The sequence below is a fragment of the Aquarana catesbeiana genome, linkage group LG03 (assembly GCF_042186555.1).
Source record: "Aquarana catesbeiana isolate 2022-GZ linkage group LG03, ASM4218655v1, whole genome shotgun sequence".
Lineage (NCBI taxonomy): Eukaryota > Metazoa > Chordata > Amphibia > Anura > Ranidae > Aquarana > Aquarana catesbeiana.
This window is the reverse complement of record NC_133326.1, coordinates 567,686,948-567,708,476: the sequence shown is the minus strand read 5'-3', so window position 1 is coordinate 567,708,476 and position 21,529 is coordinate 567,686,948. Positions and strand designations below refer to the sequence as shown.

The window sequence follows — 21,529 nt, the reverse complement described above, 5'->3', positions numbered from 1 at the left end:
TATCTTTTTTTTTTTTTTTTTTTGAGTTCATTCACAAACTTTTCTTCTCAGCATTACATACTCACATATTGTGTGTATTATGTCCGTCTGTGTCAGATTTCGTCGGAAAGAATAACGTATATTATTCATTGCAGGCGGTTTCCATCTTCATTGTGGGCATTTGAAGCCCACAAGCATTTATTTCCTGGATGTGGTGAATGCTGTGCTCCCAGCATTCACCGCTCGTTCCTGCACATGCTCAGTGGCATCCTGGGAAGCCTGAGACTAGCTCCCAGGAGTCTGGGAGAGGCTAGAAACACGCCTACTCCCACGGGAGGAGGAGAACTAGGAAGTGCAAAGAAGAATAGAAAAATAAAAAGGTAATTACGGCGATTTAAATTTTTTTAAATAGCATGTCAGCATCTAGGCAAGGAAGAGAATACATACAGATATTGTTCAAAATTTGGGTGGAACCCCGCTTTAAGGAGAGAGGGAGAAGTGTTCTGTAGTCCTGTTCGGTTTTGTTGTCCTGATATAGCACAATAAGGGGGCAATGTCACACTAGGAAATAAAGTTTGTTACTGGCAGCATCACTAGGTACAATAAAGAGAAAACAGCCTTAATAAAAAAAAAAAAAAAAAAAAAAAAAAAAACACCCCCGGGCTGTGTGCATCCAAATACATACAGTGCGCCTCAGGCTATGTGCGTCCATGGACACAGTGCGGCTTAGCCTTGATCTCTGTTCACAGGTTTTGACTGAAAGCAGCAGGAGGTCAGCAATCCGTCAATTGTGGGCAGGTGACAGGTAGATCATGTCCCTCGATTGCTATCCCCAGAACCTGGAGAGGGAGGGTGCTGGAAGAGGCATTTAGTGGAACCAATTTGTTGCATTTATCTCCCCGCAGCAGCTGAATGCCTGCTTCTCCTCCTCTCCTTCCTGCCAGCATCCAGCTGCTGCGGGAGGAAAATACAGATGATCGGTTCCACGAAATGGCGTGCCTGCTGTCCGTGCTCTGCAGGTTCCTCTTTATTGCCCAGCCCCCCTGTGTGCTCCTTTGTGCCCCCTCCGAGGAAGCAGCACTATGGCTTGTCCTCCTCACCCCCCAGCTGCTGTGGGGGATCTTCTCAGAATTGAGAGCAGGGGAAGGGGCCAGTCAGCATGTCATTTCCTGACCCCTTCCTTTTCTGAATGAACACAGTCAGTGATTGGTACCAAGCATTCACTGTGTTAATTCATAACAGAAGCATAGTAAACAGAGTTTACTATGCTTCGGGTTGTGAATGAACTGGAAGACGCTCAGCACAGAGCACTTCCCATTCATTCATTGTCCAGTGCAGCTGAGGCTGCAGAGAAAGGGACTCTGGAATCTCTGTCCTCAGTCTCTTTCTCTGTCCCAAATGTGGAGCATCAGGGGTCTGTTTAGACCCTTGATATTTCAACAAAGTGCCCCAACGAGGCTCCTAGTAATTGTAAAAAAAATGATAAAATATTGTAAAAAACAAAATAAAAAACTGCTGATACTATCCACTGCTCTACTGACTGACATCATCCACTTTTAAGGTGACGTTTGTAATATAAGTTTTACTTACTATTAAGTTAGGCCTTGTTAGTTAAATTTAAAAGAAAAAAAAAAAAAAAAAAAAAAAAAAAAAAGGGGGAAGGGGGACGCCAAAATCTTTCATGTTGTTCAGGTAGATTTCCACCTCTCAAAAGGTTGCCTACCCCTGCCTATAGTGTGTACTTGTATCAATCCAGAGCACCAAGTGTAATTTCTGTCTGATGCCTCAGTTCCTCTGCTATCTGTATAAGTCACTTCTGACAAGTCTTCCTGACACCAAATAGGTAAAAAAGGTGAGGAGTGTGCTCCAGCACACAGCTTGTGATTGACAGCCTTAGCTCTGTTCCTGTGTGCTGGAAAGCGTGTACCTGCTCTCCAATCAGAAAGTAGATATTTGCCAGCACACCATGGATTGACAGAAAGTAGCGTCCAAACGGATAGTTTAGTGTATAGTGTATTGCCTTTTCAACCACTTCAACAACTGTTACAAAATGAAGCAATATCTAGTATGTCCAAGTTTTGGGCATTGACACTTTTTGTTTATGAATGGACTTCTCACCTTTTTTGAATGTTACCAGAAAGATACTATAAACGCATCACTTTTTATTTAATCTTTTTATGTATACCACAGTATTGGGGTTATTTTTTGAGTGCTTCTACAGTATCCAGTTTGGTATTTTTGATTTTTATTTTTTTAAATTAGGATATCTGTGCAGTTTTCATGAAATATGCTTAGCAAAGTTTTTTTTTTTTCCATATATTTAATATCTAGGATATGGCATCAAATGATTAGGCTACATACTGTTTATTTTATTAGCTATAAGCTATTAGAGTTTGTCTGTCTTGAACTGTTTTCATCTATGTCTGCAAGTATATTTAAAAAATAAAACCAAGGTGGATCGAGTGAAGTGCAAATCTTTTCCTCTTCTTCAATTTCTGAATCTTTAGTTGCTGGCTTAAGGATCCCAGGACTTCAAAGAGGTTTTCAAGTGAGGAACGGTTATATAACAAACTCCCTGTGACCATAGATGGTTGGATTATTATTTGGTCATACTGTAAAAACACTCTATAGATAATAAAGTAGAAGTAAGAGGTTTTCTATTACGTACGCATTAATATTTTCCATTATATATACATACATACACAAAGGACTTACATTGCAGAATGTATCACAAGTTTTATTCAAACCATTCTTTCCTTACCCAGTAGAGCAGTGCAAAAAAATAATGAGGATGTGCAAAGCACAGCAACCAATCAGCAGCCATTCCTCACCAATCCAACTTGAGTAAACTGAAAAAAGGATTGACTGCTATGTTTAATGCACTCTACCCATCATCACTGGTCTTTGCACTGCCTCAATGAATAGCCTTGTTAATATTCATACAGCAATGATTTGGCAGTCTTTGGAGAAAAGGAAAAAAAAAAAAAAAAAAAAAAAAAAAAAAAAAAAAAAACAGACAAGTCCCAGTTTATTTAGAGTCCTCTGTGTAACTACCCAGGCATCCGTGAGGTGAGATGTCTGCAGGAAATTTGCAGTGCCATTCTTTCCTGGCTGGAGATATCCATCAAGCTTTAGATGTAAGAGCTAGACCACCAAACTGGATAATACAGGTCAACAGAGCTGAGCCAAATCACGTACTTCCCGTGTCAATCAGAATCCACTAATGATATTTCAATGGTTTCATCCCACCCCACTATATCTCAAGAGATAGAAGAAGGTGATTTAACCCATGGGTATCTAACCAATACTGACCAATCATTTTTAGATGGATAATTCTTTAAAAAGGAGCTATTTCTTCTTCATTGCTCTCTTGCCTTCACCCTTTTTGGGTGGTCCTTTGCCACGGAGCTGTCGGAGTCGTCTCATTTCTTCCTTGAAATCCTCATGTTCATCCCTACAAGATAAAAGTTAGATGAGCCCGTCACTAATTTTTACCAAGGGGTCTCTATGATGTATATCAATTAATAGAACCCACAACAAACTCCACATAATAATTACATGTAGGAGCACTCACTGAGTGATCTGCATTCTTGACCACATGAATGTGTACTTATCACTTGGCATAAGGAAGCATTATGATCCTTTTGTAGCTCCAGCCTTGATATTGTTCCCAAACTCTAAATACCCAAAATAGCTTCTCATGTGGGTGAATCTTGTGATCAAGAGCAGTAGAAAAATCATCATGATATTTCTATACATATGAGCATATACAGTTAGGTATATATATATATATATATATATATATATATATATATATATATATATATATATATATATATATATATATATATATATATATATATATATATGGATACAGTCACAATCTTAGTTTTCTCAGGTATTAACCAAAACATATTCAAGCTATAGTTATAAAATAGATATGAACATGCACACTCTCGTTTAATTTGAGGGTATGTACATCCAAATCAGAGGAAGGGTTTAGGATGTACAGCTCTTAAGAATAGCCCCCCCCGCCCCCCCCCCCCTTTTTTTTTTTTCTCGCTCTCAAGGGACCAAAAGTAATTGGACAATTGAATCAAAAGCCATTTCATGGAAAGGTGTGGGCTACTCATTCGTTATTTCTTCATCAATAATCAGGTAAATGGTCTGGAGTTGATGTCTGTGTGTTTTTTACATTTGGAATCTATTGCTGTGAACCTACATCATGTGTTCAAAAGGAGCTGTCCATGCAAATGAAACGGGCCATTGTAAGGCTTCAAAAACAAATCCATCAGAGATAGCAGCAACATTATGAGTGGCCAAACAGTTTGGTACATTCTAAGGAAAGAAGAACACACTGGTGGGCTCAGTAACATAAAAAGGCCTGGCCGTCCACAGAAGACAAGTGGTGGATGATCGCTGGATCCTCTCTATGGTAAAGAAAAACCCATTCACAACATCCAGACAAGTAAAAGGACACTCTCCAGGAGGTGGGTGTAGAATTCTTAGTCTACAATCAAGCGAAGACTTCACGCGAGCAAATACAGAGGGTTCACCACAAGGTGCAATCCATTCATAAGCCTGAAGAATAGAAAAGCCAGATTAGACTTTGCCCAAAAAAAAAAAAAAAAAAAAAAAAAAAAAAAAAAAAAAAACACACATCTAAAAAAGCCAGACCAGTTCTGGAAAAGCATTCTTTGCACAGATGAAACTAATAACAATCTGTACCAGAATGACGGGAAGAAAAATGTGTGGAGAAGATTTGGAACAGCTAATGATCCAAAGCCCACACCATCATCTGTAAAACATGGTGGAGGCAGTGTGATGGCATGGGCATGCATGGCTTCCAGTGGCACTGGGTCATTGGTGCCTAGATTCAGCCAAATGCAGCAAAGTTGATTGGACGGCGCTTCACAGTACAGATGGACAATGATCCAAAACATACTGCAAAAGCAAACCACGGGCTTTTGAGGGAAAAGAAAAAGGAATATTCTGAAATGGCCGAGTCAATCACCCGATCTCAAATCAATTGAGCACGCATTTCACTTGCTGAAGGCAAAACTAAAAAGGCAGAAAAACCCACAAACAAAGAACAACTGAAGACAGCTGCAGTTAGAGCCTGGAAAGCATCAGAAAGCAGGAAACCCAGTCTTTGGTAATGTCCATGGGTTTGTGACTTCAGGCAATCATTGCCAGGAAAGGATTCTCAACGAAATGTTAAAAATTAACATTTTATTTAATTATATTAAATTTTCCCAATTACATTTGAGCGCCTGAAAATGGGGGGACTGTGTAAAAAATGGTTGCAGTTCCTAAAACTTGTACTTGATATTTATGTTCAACCCCTTGAATTAAAGCTGAAAGTCTGCAATTCAAAGTTATTTGGATTGTTTCCTTTAAATTTTATATTCTGGTGGCATACAGAGCCAAACTATATGAAAATTGTGCCCAAATTATTATATATTTATTTTCTCTGATAGAGAGATATAGAAAAAAAATAAAATAAATTGAGATAGATATCAGATTAAATGTTTCAATTAATCACAAACAATAAAAGGTTAATTACTGCCTAGTCATGATGGATCACTGCAAGTGGGGCCCATGTAGACTATGGCTAAAAATATTTAAACACCCATCAAAATGACTGAGTTCAAGTAAATGGTTGGTTAATGCTACATCATCATTTTTTGTTCCAATAGGACCACTCCAGTGCCCCTGTGCACACAGCCAGCTCCATAAAGACATACTGTAGTCTAACCCCTTTTGTTCCCACCAATTTCAGTGACCTGCACAGAGACCTGATCTCATCCTTTCTGATTCATCGAAAATAAATTTGTGAGCCTGGTCTCCTTATCAAACATCAGCATCGGACCTCACAAATGCTATTGGGCTAAACGAGCACAATATCTCACAGACCTACACCGATATCTTACGGAAAGCCTTCCCAGAATAGCGAAGGCTGTAACTGCCACACAAATGGGAGGGCAAATCCACATTTGGAGTGATACCTATGGTTTTGGAGTGGGATGTCAACAAGTTCATATAGTCGTGATTTTGGCCACATAGTGTACATGAGCATTTGTTTATGTCAAAACAGTTTCTCCACTATAGAAGTACTGTATTTATTGGCATATAACACTTACTTTTTCACCATGAAAATCAGTTGCAAATAGCGTGTGCGTGTTATACGCCAATACTTCAATTTTAGCTGCTTCGGATGGGACAGGGAGGGGGGCGGGACGAGCCCCATCAGATTACATATTGTGAGAATCTCCTTTTACTTGGCGGCCTCTGTAATAGGAAGTCCCGTCTCCTGGGCCGCCATTGGACCACTGTTCTGTCTATCATTAGGAGATTCTCACTGTATGTAATCTGTTGGTGCTCATCCTGCCCCTCCCTCCCTGTCCCCTCTAGGCTGCAGATGGGCATCGATCAGGCTGCACTGATGGCAATGGTGAGGCTGCTGCATTGATGGCAATGGTGAGGCTGCAGATGGGCATTGATCAGGCTGCAGCTGGGCACTGACCCTTATTTTGCTTCAAAGCTCCTTATTTAAAATTTAAGTTTTTTTCATGAAACTTCCCTCTTAAAATGAATGTTCTTGTTATACGCCTGTGCGTGGTATACACCGATAAATACGATAATGTCAAATGCAGTTTGAAGAAGTAGCTCAGTAGGAAGCCAGAAGAAACTCAAACTGATCACAAAGCCAAGCTAAATGCACCCAAAAAAGTGATACACAAGCCCTTTAGAATCTTCAGATGCAACAATACGATGACACTCTGGCAACCAAAATTTATCATGTTTATGGTGCAAAAAAAAAAAAAATAAATAATAATAATAAATGGGCAAGACAACTGGGTCTGAGCAACTCCAAAACTGAAGCTCTTGTGGGATGTTACTGGTCTGCAGTGGTCAGGACCTACCAAAAGTGGTCCAAGGAAGGAAATATGGTGAACCAGTGACAGGATCATGGGCACCCAAGGCTCACTGATGCACGTGAGAAGCCAAGGCTAGCCTGTGTAGTGCAATCCAATAGAGCTACTGTAGCTAAAATTGTTGCAAAAGTTAATGCTGGTTCTAATCGAAGGGTGTCAGAACACACAGTGCATTACAGTGCGTTGTGTATGGGGCTGCCCAGCAACAGACCAGTCAAGGTGCCCATGCTGACCAGGTTCCACAGCCAAAAGCGCCTACAATGGGCACATGAGCATCAGAACTGGACCATGGAGCAATTGAAGAAGGTGGCCTGGTTCGATGAATGACATTTTCTTTTACATCATGTGGATGGTGCTTGTGCATCGCTTACCTGGGGAAGAAATGACACCAGGATGCACATGATGTAAACCGTAGGGCATGAGCGGAGGCAGACCGGAAGTGACACAAATCCAGTATTTGGTTCCATGCATGATTACAAAGTGCATTATGTTTATATAAGTGTGAGTGCATTCAACATTAGTCTCATCTGACAATAACCCCTTTTTCCATGTGGCCTCAGAATCTTTAAAAGGTGTTTTTAAGGTGGTCAGATGAGACCAAAATTGTTTGGCCTCAACACCAAAGAATACATCTGGCAGAAATCCAATACAGCTCACCATCTAAATAACACCATTCCTACAGTACAGCATGGAGGTGGTAATATGGGAGTGTTTCTCTGCAGCAGGGACTGGAGCACTTGTCAAGATAGAAGGAAAAATGGATGGGGATAACACCATCATATTCTTGAGGAAAATCTGCTGCCCTCTGCCACAAAGTTGTTAATGGGAAGAATGTTTACCTTCAAACATGATAATGACTCAAAAGCACACAGCAAAAAAGACCACACAGTGGTTGAAGGAGAAAAAGGTGAATTTTCTTGCATGGCTTAGTCAGAGCCCAGACTTAAACCCTATTGAAAATCTGTGGAATGACTTGAAGACTGCAGTCCACAAACAGTCACCATCAAATTTAACTGAACTTGAGCAGTTCTGCAAAGAAGAGTGGGCAAATATTGCAAAGTCTAGATGTTCAAACTTAAGAGACATATCCCAACAGACTAAAAGGATGTAAATAAAGCAAAAGGTGGTTCAACAAAATACTGACATAAGAAGGGATGATCCTTTTTCCAACTCAGTGATTCTGATTCTTTGATCCCCCCCCCCCCCTCACATGTTGGTGTTCCATCTTTCACTTGGCTGTATATCTTTGCCTGGAGTAGTTCACTAGCAGCGCAACACTTTCATTAGCATCCAAGGTAAGTATGTTGCCTCTTCTACAAATTGCCAGAAGGGATACTGTGGTGACATGGCAATTTTAAAATGGAAACCAAATAAATAATAGAAAAGATTTCTCAACCAACAAAAAGTTACCAACCACTTATTCCAGAGAAACTAAGACTGCACAGAGACATACTCTAACACAGAAGTCTGAAAAAAAGGCAATATTTTAAGGTTAACATTCATTAATATATACCTATAAGCAATAACTGCAAAGAAAGGAAAAGAAAAGAAAAAAAAAAAAAAAAAAATCACGTAAAAACAAAAAACATACATGATGTATTGTAAATTACCTAAAGAGACCCAGAAATCTCAAATTGCGCATCAGTGGGTTATAGATATGGTGTGGTGGATACCAGTCGTAGACCTCTTTCCTTTTGGCCAATGGCTGCTCGCTAAAGAGCTTCACTACTTTCATAGACTTTCTATCTGTTGGACGTACAACCTCTCCGAATATCCTGGCACTCAGACAGGTCATGCGAAAAGCATAGTTTGACAAGTTGGACATGTCTTGATTGCTGTGATCACTCCCTATGGGAAACATAAGACATGAATAATAGATACTGTACGTTTACAAAGATACATTTAAAAAGGGGTTGTAAACCCTCATGGTTTTTCACCTTCATGCATACCTTTTGTGCTGCAGCATCCCCCCCCCCCCCCCCTCCTTTTTTCTTACCCGAGCTCGATCGTTCCAGCAATGGCGATGAGCACAGCAGCTCCAGCCACTGTCTCGGGTCCTCATTAGATAGATTGATAGCAGTCATTGGCACCCGCTGCTGTCAATCAAATCCAGTGATACAGGGGGGCGGGGCTGAGTCCTGCTGTCTGTGCCAATGGACGCAGCAGCAGGACTAGGGAGCACGCCCGCACGAGTGCCCCCATAGAATGCAGCTCTACGTGGGGCACTCGAGAAGAGGAGCCAGGAGCGCAGCAGGGGGACCCCAGAAAAGGTGGATCGGGCAACTCTGTGCAAAACCCCTTCACGGGGGGGCAAGTATAGGCACGTTTGTTATAAAAAGATAAAACACAAAGCTTTACAATCACTTTAAAGTTACAATCCAGACAGCTTGAAATCAACTCAAGGGACACAAACTGTCAGATGTACATTTATAATTTTAATTCCAGGATTCGGTCCATGCAGCAGGCAGCCTGCTAATGCAATTCCTGTGGTTGCCAGTAACCTTATCTTCTAAACCACCCTGAATTAGAACATGGGGAGATATAAAGCTGAACTCTGGGCACAAAATCTTTAATTTGAATATATTCCTAAATAAGTCATAAATGTTAGAAATGCACACTAAAAGCCTTTGCAAACTCAGATATTATCTTGTAAACAAAGTAGTAACATCACCACTAGGCTGTGTATGAGAGAATGGATTTGTGGGAAGAGCAAAGCAGGTCTTACCCACTACAAGCTGCCTGCAGGAAACTACAGGAGGAGGCGGAGACAAGACCAGTCACCCTGAACAATAAGAGAGCAGCAGTGAGCGGTCTTTATTACAGGAAGCTCCTGCATAGAGGTAAAGTTTCACACTGCATTACTGCACAGACCTGGAAGAAAAAAATCCAAAGCATACCAAGATTCAAGTAAGAATACATATGTATTCCTCTAGTTAACAAAAAGCTGAACATGCCTAACTAGAGGAATACATATGTATTCCTCTAGTTAGGCATGTTCAGCTTTTTGTTAAGTGATTTTAAACCTCCAATGACAGTTTCTCCAGAATCCTCCTGATATCTCAAAAAAAAAAAAAAAAAGGAAGAGCAACATAAATCCTAATTATATGCAGTCACCTCTCACATGATGTCCTGTACAAACTGCCTTTAATTTAATGCATGAGTACTTAAGTTCCAGGACCTGCCATAAAGCTTCCAGACTATTAATCGAGACACTTCCAAATAATGCTGACTGGCGTTTTCTTCATCAGTTTGTCACTAATCTGTCAACATTTGAGCAGAGCGGCGGCCCAGACTGAAAAATGATGAGAATGCAGGTGGGGCCTCTAAAAGGCGTTTAGGGAGATTCCTGTCACGTCAGTAAAATTCAGAAAATTGACAAGCATTAAGCTAAATTTTCTTTCAGTATGCACTCACGGCGTATTTTCATTCCATGCGTCAGACAGGCAGGGGCAGAATTGGGAGCTAAATAAACAGTTCATGTAAAACTGAAGGATTATCCTAAAACAGCCCAAATCAGGAACCAATCACACACCTTTCTTGCATCATACTGTACCAAAATTAAAAAGGGACCTTCACCAGAAAAAGAGTGCATGGGAATGTAGGAGCTCTATTGAATGAGGCTTAGGGGTTGATTTGCTGAAGGCAAACAGACTGAGCTGCACTTTGCAAGTTGCACTAAACTTTCTCCAGAGCTTAGTGAATTTTGTGAAGCTTCACCAACCACATAGTGTAAATCCGTAAACAAATACTTTTATTGTATAAAAGAAATACACTTACATTTTAAGAAGATAAAAAAGCGCTTGTAAGTAAAATAAAGGCGGCAGTGGAGTCCTCCCGACGCGTTTTGTCTAACAAGACTTCGTCTAGGGGTCCTTAAAATGTAAGTGTATTTCTTTTATACAATAAAAGTATTTGTTTACGGATTTACACTATGTGGCCCCTTTTCTATCTCCTATGAGCCATACGTTGGGATAGTTAACGCTATTTTTGGAGAAGACCCTTCCATGAAGCCCCCTGGGACTTTTCCATCTCCAGGTTGCCAAGGTCTCCCTCCCATTGCCGGTGTGCAATACAAGCTGGTTTGACCCCGACAGTATATGCTGATCTGGGTTCAAACCCTCCGGTAAGCCTCCATCTTTACTGGGAGTGGGCATTGCACGTTTCTTGTGAGGACACTGTGGTGCGGTGTATGGAATCGATCTCTATATTCACCATCCAATAAGATCTAATATGTACATATTATGGACATAATAGCAACCAGCTGTGAAAGGAATTCTTTAATAGATTTTTTTACATAATTATTTGTACAGAATTACACATTGTTGACGGCATTGTGCACACTTCTTCACCAGCGGTGACCTTTGAGGTCCTTATTGTTTATTATCAGTTCACTGAATGACATTTATTTATATTGTTTTGGATGGACTTTTGCCTTTATTGAAAATATTGGACAATCATATATTATTCATTATTTTTCACATTTATACACTAAGGGTGTATTTTCATTTAGCGCTACACTTTTTGTTTTTTATAAATTATGACAGCACAAGTGCATTATGAGGTCTGAAGGTGCATTACATTAACGGCACTGTGCAATGCAACCCAGTCTGGCTGGTTCACAATGGTGAGATTTTCTCTCTCAGTTCAGCTGTGCAAATGATTGTAGCATAACAAGATGCAATTAACAATTTGGTATTTGCTATCAGCAATATTTATAACACATACACACTTAAAGTGTCATGATTTTACTAAAATCTAAATCTAAGAAAAAAAAGTTAGGAAAAAAAATTTACCAATTTAATACATTATTAAAATGAGTTTATCAAATTATTTTTTAATAATTCCTAAAAAGTACTTTATACATTTTATTTAAAAATGAATTGGATATTAAGAAAAAAAAAATATTCAATAGATTGCAGTTTATCAGCCAATAGATGTGTTGGCTAAATTTGTTTTCATTTTTAGTGGCTTTTTTCGTTTTTACAATTCCTGTCTTAGGGTGACAACCCTTACTAAATGTAGAGATATAGAGGAGCAGCATTGTCACCCTAGGATGGGCAGTGTGTTTGGACTGCAGATCACACCCCCCACAGGCAGCCCTGTGTATTTAGACTAGAAGTTGCTCACAGCTTCCCTTTGAAGTGGATATCTCCCTTCCCCATTGCGGTGGGTAGATGTTTTAGATGGTACAGAGTGTTCCGAGTAAAAATTCAGATAAATCAGAAAAATGTTGTAATGAATAAGGTCATACAAAGACCTTCAGACAGCCTGAATTAAGCCTGATGCCAAAACCTTCCACTCCTCCAAAGGCCTTGAGAAAATCTGTGAGCCTGAAAGTGGACTTCTAAAAAGTCACACTTCATGTGAATCAGCAAGAAATGCGTCTGCATTACCCCAATCATTATTTTGAGTACAAAAGTAACCTTCCTGCCGTTTACTTTGTAAAAGAACCACATATCCTTGCTACCTCGTGTCTCATGGTCTTTGAATATCATAGTGGGTTTTTCACATCATTAGAGGCTGAAGAGCAGTTATTGTTTATGATCAAAGAGACCAAATCCTGGTGAACTTGATGCAAGAAAAAGGGAACAGCAAGACACAAGGGATGCTTTCTAGGCGTCTTCATTTTCTCTGTACTGGGGAATCAGTACCTCTAGTTCTAAGCTGTGGACAGAATCTAAATAGTCAATCAGAACTTCTGCCTGCACCTAGCTCCCACCATCTGCCTGAAAGTGGAGATCATTTAGCAAGCACAAGAAAGTAAACGGTCCTGAAAGGTAAGTACACTATAGGGCCAAAAGTATTTGGAAAGCCCTCCTATCAACTGGCATGACCTCAGCCCTATGGAACACCTTTTGCAACAACTGGAACAAAAACAGGTCTTCTCAACCAACATCAGTAACTGACTTCTGTATTGTCTTCCTTCTAAATGGGCACAAATTCCCACAGACGCACTCCAAAATCTTATTGAAAGCCCTCTCAGAAGAGTGGAGGCTGTTACAGTGGCAAAGGAGGGAAGGGCAGGGCCAACTTCATATTCATGTCTATAGTTTTGGAATCAGATTTCCATCAATCTCATAAGTCCAATGGTCAGGTGTCCACCAACTTCCTATATATTTCTGCAGGTTATGGTGATCTTAGTGCCAGGTTAGGGCCATTTCATTGAATGGTTTAGTTTGCATCTAGTTCAGTTACTGAACTTTCCTATACATGTTCTCCAAAAATCTAGCATGCAACAGTCTGCACCAGTGTTAATTTTGGCAGCAAATTTCGATTTCGTTTTAGTCTTAGTCTTGGCATTTTAGTTTTAGTCCCATTTTAGTCTTCTGCAATTGTTTTATTTGTATATAGTCGACTAAATCTCCAGTACATTTTAGTCAACTAAAACTCATTTTAGTCGTCTAAAATCTAATGGGTGTAATTAAATTGTAATGCATTAGTTAACATTTCTCTACAATTTCCAAACTCATTATATACTGCTGGAGTGAAAAATCTAATATATTATTGAGGTATGAACATGCACTACAGACCAGTGTTAATTTTGAAGTCAAATTTCAATTTAGTTTTAGTCTTTTGACTAAAATGGCATTTTAGTTTTAGTCCCATTTTAGTCATCTCAGTTGTTTTAGTTGTATTTTAGTCGACTAAAATAATATTCATTTAGTCGACTAAATTAACACTGGTTTGCACCTGATATTTGTTCTGCTTAAAGTGATAATAAAAAAGAAACAAACATAGGTCTATACTCAGACAAAAAAGTTAACGTAAAAATAAAATAAAAAAAAACTAAGTGCAGACTCAATGGACCACTCAGTTCTTTTTCTGCAGCCTCGTTTCTATGTTAACCACTTGCCTACTGGGCACATTGAATGACAATTGCGTGGTCATGCAACACTGTACCCAAACAAATTTTTTTTTTTTTTTTTTTTAAGACAGATAAAGCTTTCTTTAGGTGGTATTTAATCAGCACTGGGTTTATTTTCTGTTTGCTAAACTAACGAAAACAAATAAGAAATATTTAAAAAAAAAAAAAAAAAAAGTTTCTTTTTTTGTTGTAAAATTTTCTAAATAAGTACATTTTCTCATTCACTGATGGGCACAGATTGGCAGCACCGATGATCAGTGCCCTGATTATCAATGTTGATTTGCTGGTTACTGGTTTTTCTCATGCGCTGTCAGCGTGAGGAGAGGAATGCCGATAACTGGCAAATACTGTTTACACTGATCAGCTGTGACTGGACACAGTGATCACAGATCTGTGCCAATGCACACTGCAGTGGGCGCACAGGATCAAGATCATGGGATGACATCCATGGACGCCCTCCCGGCAATGTGAGCCCATGCTGTAGCAGTCTTTTGGCTATAGCCTGGGCAGGAAGTGGTTAAAGGATACATTTTTTTGGCTTAAAAAAAAAAAAAGTTATACTTATCTGTTTTGTGTAAGGATTTTGCACAAAGCAGTAAGTTACCGCCTCTTTGGCAGTCCCCTGCTGTCGTTGTCAGCTCCTCCTTCCTCTGGGTTTCTCTTTTGCAAACTGGATTCTAAGTATGCACACATGGGCACATGCTCAGTGTCCATAGACTCGCACTACACCGGTAAGCCACATCCTCACTGCCTCCTCACAGGAGTTTAACTGTCAGGAACAGGAGCCTATGGCTCCCGCTGCTCTCACTGTCATCTGTGAGACCAGGAATTGAGAAGGATAGGGCTGCAGCCGGTACAGTGTTGCAGAGGTGAAAGGAGTCGGATAAATGTTTGGGGGGGGGGGGGGGTTCTTTTTTACACGTAGCGGGGCTTTTTTTTTTTTAACTGATGCAGGAAATGCATTGAGGTAAAACAATGTTTTGACTTTAGAAGCACTTTAAAGGATATGTAAAGGCTTGTTTAACCTCCTTGGCGGTAATCCCGAGCGTGACTCGGGTCTGACTTTTACTGTCAGGAGCGGTAACCCCGAGTCACGCTCGGGGTAACATTGCAGAGCATCCAGCGGAGCCCTTACCTTCTCCTGGGTTCCAGCGATGCCCTCCACTGTCCTCGGCTGTGCTCCGCTGTGATCGCCAGCGCGATCACCGCATCCCACTTCCTAGTTCCGTTCCCTGCGAGCAGCAGCGGCGCACGGGAGCAGAACTAGGCAGGAAATTCAAAAAGTTCAAAAGTTCAAACACAATAACACACATAAAAAGAGGTGATACAGTGTAATCTGAGAGGATTACATTGTATAATCTCAGATCTCACTGATACAGTGCCCCTTGCCCCAGTGCCCCTTGCCTCCAATAAAATATTGAGAAGATGGAATCCAAAAAGCGCCATTTCGCTACCAAATCGCCTTTGGAGCAGTTGAATGACAGCGACAGCGACACGGAGTTGCTCCCAGAACTCAGCGATAGTGAGTCATGGGGAGATTTGTCGTCTGACACTGATCTGACAAGTGACAGCGGTGATGATCCTGCACCTGACATCAGCGATGTGCGCACTTGGTGCCCTATTGAGTGCGATATGGACCAGGTAGCGCCCCCAAGATTTCCCTTCACTGGATCACCTGGGATGAAGGTCGAAGTTGAGCGCGACAACCCTCTGGCATACCTGCAATTATTTCTCACAGAGGAGGTAATTGAAAAAATTGTCAGAGAGACAAATCGCTACCAACAGCAGCAATCCGCTACGCTGCATGCCAGGTTTTCCCGAAGCAGAAGGTGGGAACCGGTGACTAAAGAGGACATCTGGCTGTTTCTCGGACTCATTTTTCTTCAGGGGGTGGTGGAGAAACCATGCTAGAAATGGTACTGGACCACCAACAAGTTACTGGCCACTCCGTTTTTGGTACTGTGATGTCCGAATACCGTTTTTCCCTCATCATGAAATATTTTCACTTCACCAACAATGAAGAGTTTGATGAGGCCACGCATCCTGCGCCCAAGCTAAAAAAAAATCTGGGAGGTATGCCAAATTATTGGGAACAATTTCCAGCGGGCCTATGTGCCAGAAAGGGACGTCAGCGTGGATGAGAGTTTGATGGCCTACAAAGGACGCCTAAGCTGGATCCAGTATATTGCATCCAAAAGAGCGCGGTTTGGCATCAAATCATACATGCTCTGCAAGTCATCCACCGGGTACATATGGAACTCGGTCATTTACACCGGTAAAGGCACGAAGTTCAACCCCAGGTACAGCAACTATGGGATGGCCACATCATCTGTCCTTACACTGCTGGAGCCATTACTGAACCAGGGATATTGTGTGACCATGGACAATTTCTATACGTCGCCGGAACTGTTTGAGGTTTTGATCCAAAACAAGACTGATGCCTATGGTACAGTTAGGCCTAACAGACGTGACATGCCATCTATGTTTGGCAAGAAAAAACTAAAACCCGGAGAAATGGTTGCCTGGCAGAAGGGTAAGATGATGGCAATACGTTGGCGAGACAAGAAGGACGTGTGTCTCATGAGCACTGTGCACAATACCTCCACTGCCACGGTCCACACAAAAGGTGGGAAAGATGTGCTGAAGCCGCAAGTCGTCATAGACTATAATTGCACTATGGGAGGTGTCGACTGAGCCGATCAGGCAATGACCTTTTATCCGACTATGCGGAAACAGCAGAAAAAATATTACAAAAAGATTTTCAGGCATCTTCTAGAACAATGCCTTTGGAACGTTTACATCTTGTACCGAGCAGGGAGTGACAGGCCTCTTGTTCATGCAGATTTTATCTGGAAGGTGGCTGAGCAGATTTTTGTCAAACACCAGATGCCATCAGTAGATGTGAACAGACCTGGACGACGTGCTGTTGGTGTTGCCAACCCAGAACGCCTAACAGGTCGGCACTTTATGGACTATATACCGCCAACCGCAAAAAAGGCAGCACCTACCAGGATGTGCGTGGTTTGCTGTTCACACAGAGATGACAAGGGGGAAAAAAAAAAAAAAAAAAAAAAATCAGAAAAGAAAGCAGGTTCTATTGTCCGGATTGTGACATGGGACTGTGTGCTGTACCTTGCTTCAAAATTTATCACACTCAGGATGTTTATTAAATTATCTTTGTCTGACAAATTTCTTTAGTTTGTATTACATTATTGAATAAAATTATATTTAAAAATTTTAAATCATGATTTTGTGTTTCAAACTTTATCACATCTGGGATGTCTACTAGAGTCTTGTTTGGTCAGGTTTAAGTAAGTAATTACTAAGAATTGCAGGCCTATAATACATAGCATCAAATTTCCATGCAAAATAATTGTACCGCTTTCAGCACAAAATTCCAGACAGAATGATACCGCCAGGGAGGTTAAAAAAAAAACAAAAAAAAAAAAAACAAACATACGTCATACTTACCTCCTCTGTGCAGTTGGTTCTACACAGAGTGGCCCCGATCCTCCTCTTCTGGGGTCCCCCAGCGGCACTCCTGGCTCCTCCTCTCCTCGAGTGCCTGGTTGGAGAGCCGCTTTCCCTTGAGGCACTGGTGCGGTTGAGCTCCCGTCTCCTGCTGCTGCATCCATTGACACAGACAGCAGAACTCGGTCCCACGTCATTGGATTTGACTGAAAGCAGTGGGAGTCAATGGCTGCGCTGCTATCAATCTATCCAATCAGGACACTGGCTGCAGCGCTGGTCCCCATCACTGGAAAGACCGGGTTCAGGTAAGTAAAAGGAGGGCTCTGGGGGGCTGTTGCTTCACAGGAGGTTTTTCACCTTAATGCATAGAATGCATTAAGGTGAAAAACCAAGGGTTTACAACCTATTTAAAAGTAATATTTAAAGGCAAGGTTTTTTTTAAAAAAAAAACAAACATGCATAGAATGCAAGAAGGAAAAAATAAAAAAAAAAAACCTTGAGTCTTTAGAACTTGCTTACTGGGCGCTTATACCCCCTTCCCGCCCAGGCCAATTTTCAGCTTTCAGCGCTGTCGCACTTTGAATGACATTTGCGCGGCCATGCAACACTGAACCAATGTGAAATTTTTAATATTTTTTTCACACAAATAGTGTTTTCTTTTGGTGGTATTTAATGACCACTGGGTTTTTTATTTTTTGCTCAACAAAAAAAGATCAGAATTTTTCAAAAAAAAAAAAAAACATTTTTCATAGTTTGTTATAAAATTTTGCAAACAGGCAATTTTTCTCCTTCATTGATGTGCACTGATAGGTGACACTGGAAAGCAGTACTGATGGGCATTGGTTAGCAGCAGTGACTGTCACTGTGTGGGACCAATGTCCCATTTACATAAGCCAGAAATCTGCTTATTTCTCCTCCTTACGCTGTCAGAAAAAAAAAAAAAAAAAGCAGATTATCGGCTTCTGTTTACATCATGTGATCAGCTTTCATTGGCTAACAGCTAATCACGTGGTAAAGGGCCGGGTTCGGCCCCTTACTCCAATCTGTGGTGAGCCGAGTTCCAAGGACTCAGTGATCACAGAGCGTGCCGCATGAGCAATCTAAGCCCACGCTGTAGCTGTCTTTCAGCTATAGCACGGGCATCAAGTGGTTAAACACTCTCATTGCACCCAAACTTTAACTGCTTAACCTCCTTGGCGGTTTTCCCCAAGTGTGTCGGGGTTAAATTTCAGTACCATTAGTGGTAACCCCGAGCCACACTTGGGATTTCAGTGCAGGAACCTGGTACAGTATACTTACCTTGTCCCCAGGATCCTGCAATGTCCCCCGCTGTGTCCATGGGCTCTGTCCTCCGCCCGAAGCCTCTCTATGCCAGTTTCCTGCGAGCATCGCGGCGCACCGAGGCAGAGCCTGGCGCAAATTCAAAAAAATGAAACATCCTAACACAATAGTACACTGTAATCTTACAGATTACATTACTGTATGAAATCATTTCACATCCCTTTTGTCCCCAGTGCTTTGTCCAATGCCCTGCATGCAGTTTTATATTACGTATACTGTTCTTTCTGCCTGGAAACTGGAGATTGTCCATAGCAACCAAAACGTGTCCCTTTACGTCAAAAGTGGCTTTAGACCAGCTAGAAAACAGCGATAGTAAATTAGAACACTTGCAGAATTGTGTGTTAGTGAATTGTGGGGAAATTAGTTTTATTATATTGTTATTTTTTATAATTATTTATTATATTATAATTTATGATTTTGTGTTTCAAACTTCATCATACCCGGGATATCTACTAGACTCTTGGTGGACAGATTTAAGTGTGTTATTGCTAAGAATTACAGACCTACAATATAAAACACCAAATTTCTATGCAAAATAATTGTACCGCTTTGAGATGCAAAAATCTGACATAATCATACCGCCAGGGAGGTTAAAGTTCTTTTTAACCTGCTGTTTCCAAAACAAGGACATAGAAGAGTCTGCCGAGGAGTAGATCTGAAGTTTAACCTGCTTATATTTGCCATTACCTGGTTACTCCTTTCCCCATCATGAACACACTAATGAAATTATTAAATAAAACCTTTCCATTTTCATCACATACCTTCTTTTACACCCAGCTGTAGATGTTCAGCTTAGCTTCATCTATTGTACATTGTTCGTATTTCACGTCCGAGGTTTACAACCACTTTAAGGTAAACAATGTTTTTACTTTAGAACCACTGTAAAGCGAAGTGGACTTTGCACCTACAGTAAATAGCAAGGTCTGCTTATTTGGCGACGGCCCTATCTTGGGGCACTGAAAGAAGCAGCAGACTCATGGGCTTGTTTCTCTAACACTCTGCTCCCTCTTCCTACCACTAAGCCTCTGGTTAGCAATGTGGAACAACTGATTGGCTACTTGTGCGGTTTCTCCCTCTCCCAGTCTGAGTTCTGCTGTACAGGGACTGCAAGAGGCTGATACCAATTCAAATTCAGGTATTTGTCTTGCGCTTACTTTTGAGATGATTGTTTAATTCAATCAATTATTATACTTGTACGTGCATTCGTGTTCCAATTCGGGGATCATAAACTAGTACAGGAATGATGGGAATATCAGGGAATATCAGCCCTTGAGCCTGCACATACAAAATAAAGGCAATTGCCCAATATTTTATCTAGTATAGGAACATCAAATTTAAAGCTAAAACACATTCACCTCTCTTTTCCCCTCCCATCTGCTGCCTTTACACACCTGGCACTGTGAAAATACCCACTACTTCTGAGTATAGAGAAGCATGTGACTCACTATGTGGAAGCGTGGACTGCTGTACTGATAATGTGTGAGCACTGCTCAGTCCTGGAGTATGGCAAGTCCAGGCAACTTGATCATGGGGGAGGGGCTATGACAGTAGGGGCTCATAGGAAGTGGGCTGGATGATACTGGCTGTCACTAGAGTGGTAGTGTCACTGCTGGGGCAAATCCAGACAAAAGGGAAGGAATATTGTATTTTTTTACTTCTACTAACCCAAAACAGCATTTAAAATACAATACCAGAATTCCACTTTTAAAGATTAATTCCCAGGTATGGAATATTTTTTTACAGAATTGCATTAGTTCAGTTGGACCAATGTAACTATCTATATACCATAGAAGGCCGATGTCCCTGGAAGCTGAAAATGACAGAAGTAAAGACCGCTATTCTAGTGATCTCCACTTGCTTCCGAGTCCCATGGCAAGCGGCTGACCTAATGCACTGTGAACACAGGGGGTCGACCACTCAGCACAGGCCATTTAAAGAACGCTTTCCCGTAGTCTCTTGGGACCCGTGATGCGTCCCAGAAGACTGTGGGGGAAGGACGGGGGCCGAACTTCCAGCTCAGTTCACTGCGGCAATCTGATCCAGAAGTGGGAGCGGTTACCTGTCAAAATCAGGTACCCACCAAAAAGTGCCAAATGTGGCAGTGGAGGGTGGAGGGGGGAGGGGTGCAAACAAGCGGAACTTCCCCTTTTGGGTGGAGCTCAGATTTAAAGAGGGAGTCCACCTGAAAAAAAAATTATAAAAGCCAGCAGCTACAAATACTGCAGCTGCTGACTTTAATAAAAACGGGCACTTACCTGTCCTGAGTCCAGCGATGTCGGCAGCCGAAGCCGAGCAGTGGCTCGGCTCTCGGCTGCTGCCACCGCCATTCTCGGTGAGGGAATAAGGAAGTGAAGCGTTGTGGCTTTACTTCCCGGTTCCCTACTGCACATGCGCGAGTCGCTGCGCTTCCTAAGTGGTCCCTGCTATCTCCTTGGACCTGTGTGCTTCCCAGGAGACAGCGGGGGGGGGGGGGGGGGGGGGGGCCTCCCGCGGGAGTCTATTCCCGGACGTGGGTGCAGATACCTGTCTAATACAGGTATCTGCACCACCCTCCCCCCTGAAAGGTGCCAATTGTGGCACCAGAGGGGGGGAGGAATCAGATGAGCGGAAGTTCCACTTTTGGGTGGAACTCCGCTTTAAGCTTTGAAAATGAAAGCTAGAAACTGACTGGCTGCCGTGAACAGATACTCCAGACTTTTAAATTCCCCTTAAAGTGGAGTTCCACCCAAAAATGGAACTTCCACTTTTTGGAGTCCTCCCCCCCTCCGGTGTCACATTTGGCACCTTTCAGGGGGGAGGAGAGAGCAGATACCTGTCTAATACAGGTATTTGCTCCCACTTCATGGCATAGATCACTGCGGAGCTTGCCGTGACCTACGCCACTTCCGGCGCCTACGCTCTCCTCCACCGCTGTGTTCTGTGAGACACAGAACAC

The 21,529-nt window shown here is 41.6% G+C and overlaps 1 protein-coding gene across 3 annotated transcripts in view; it reads right to left on the bottom strand.

The window, feature by feature from the left end:
- Positions 1-2,298: 2,298 nt before the first annotated feature.
- MRPS33 (mitochondrial ribosomal protein S33) overlaps positions 2,299-21,529 on the bottom strand; it is a 23,880-nt gene continuing 4,649 nt past the window's right edge. The window contains exons 2-4 of one of the 3 annotated variants that reach the window (XM_073621835.1): positions 8,528-8,765; positions 3,292-3,433; positions 2,299-2,604 (exon numbers count right to left, since the gene is read on the bottom strand). In XM_073621835.1, the coding sequence (XP_073477936.1) occupies positions 3,328-3,433; positions 8,528-8,765 (344 nt within the window). In that variant the 3' untranslated portion in view covers positions 2,299-2,604; positions 3,292-3,327. Of the gene's footprint in view, positions 2,605-2,700; positions 3,434-8,527; positions 8,766-21,529 lie in introns of those variants that run through there. The other 2 variants (XM_073621834.1, XM_073621833.1) reach the window with 2 other exon arrangements.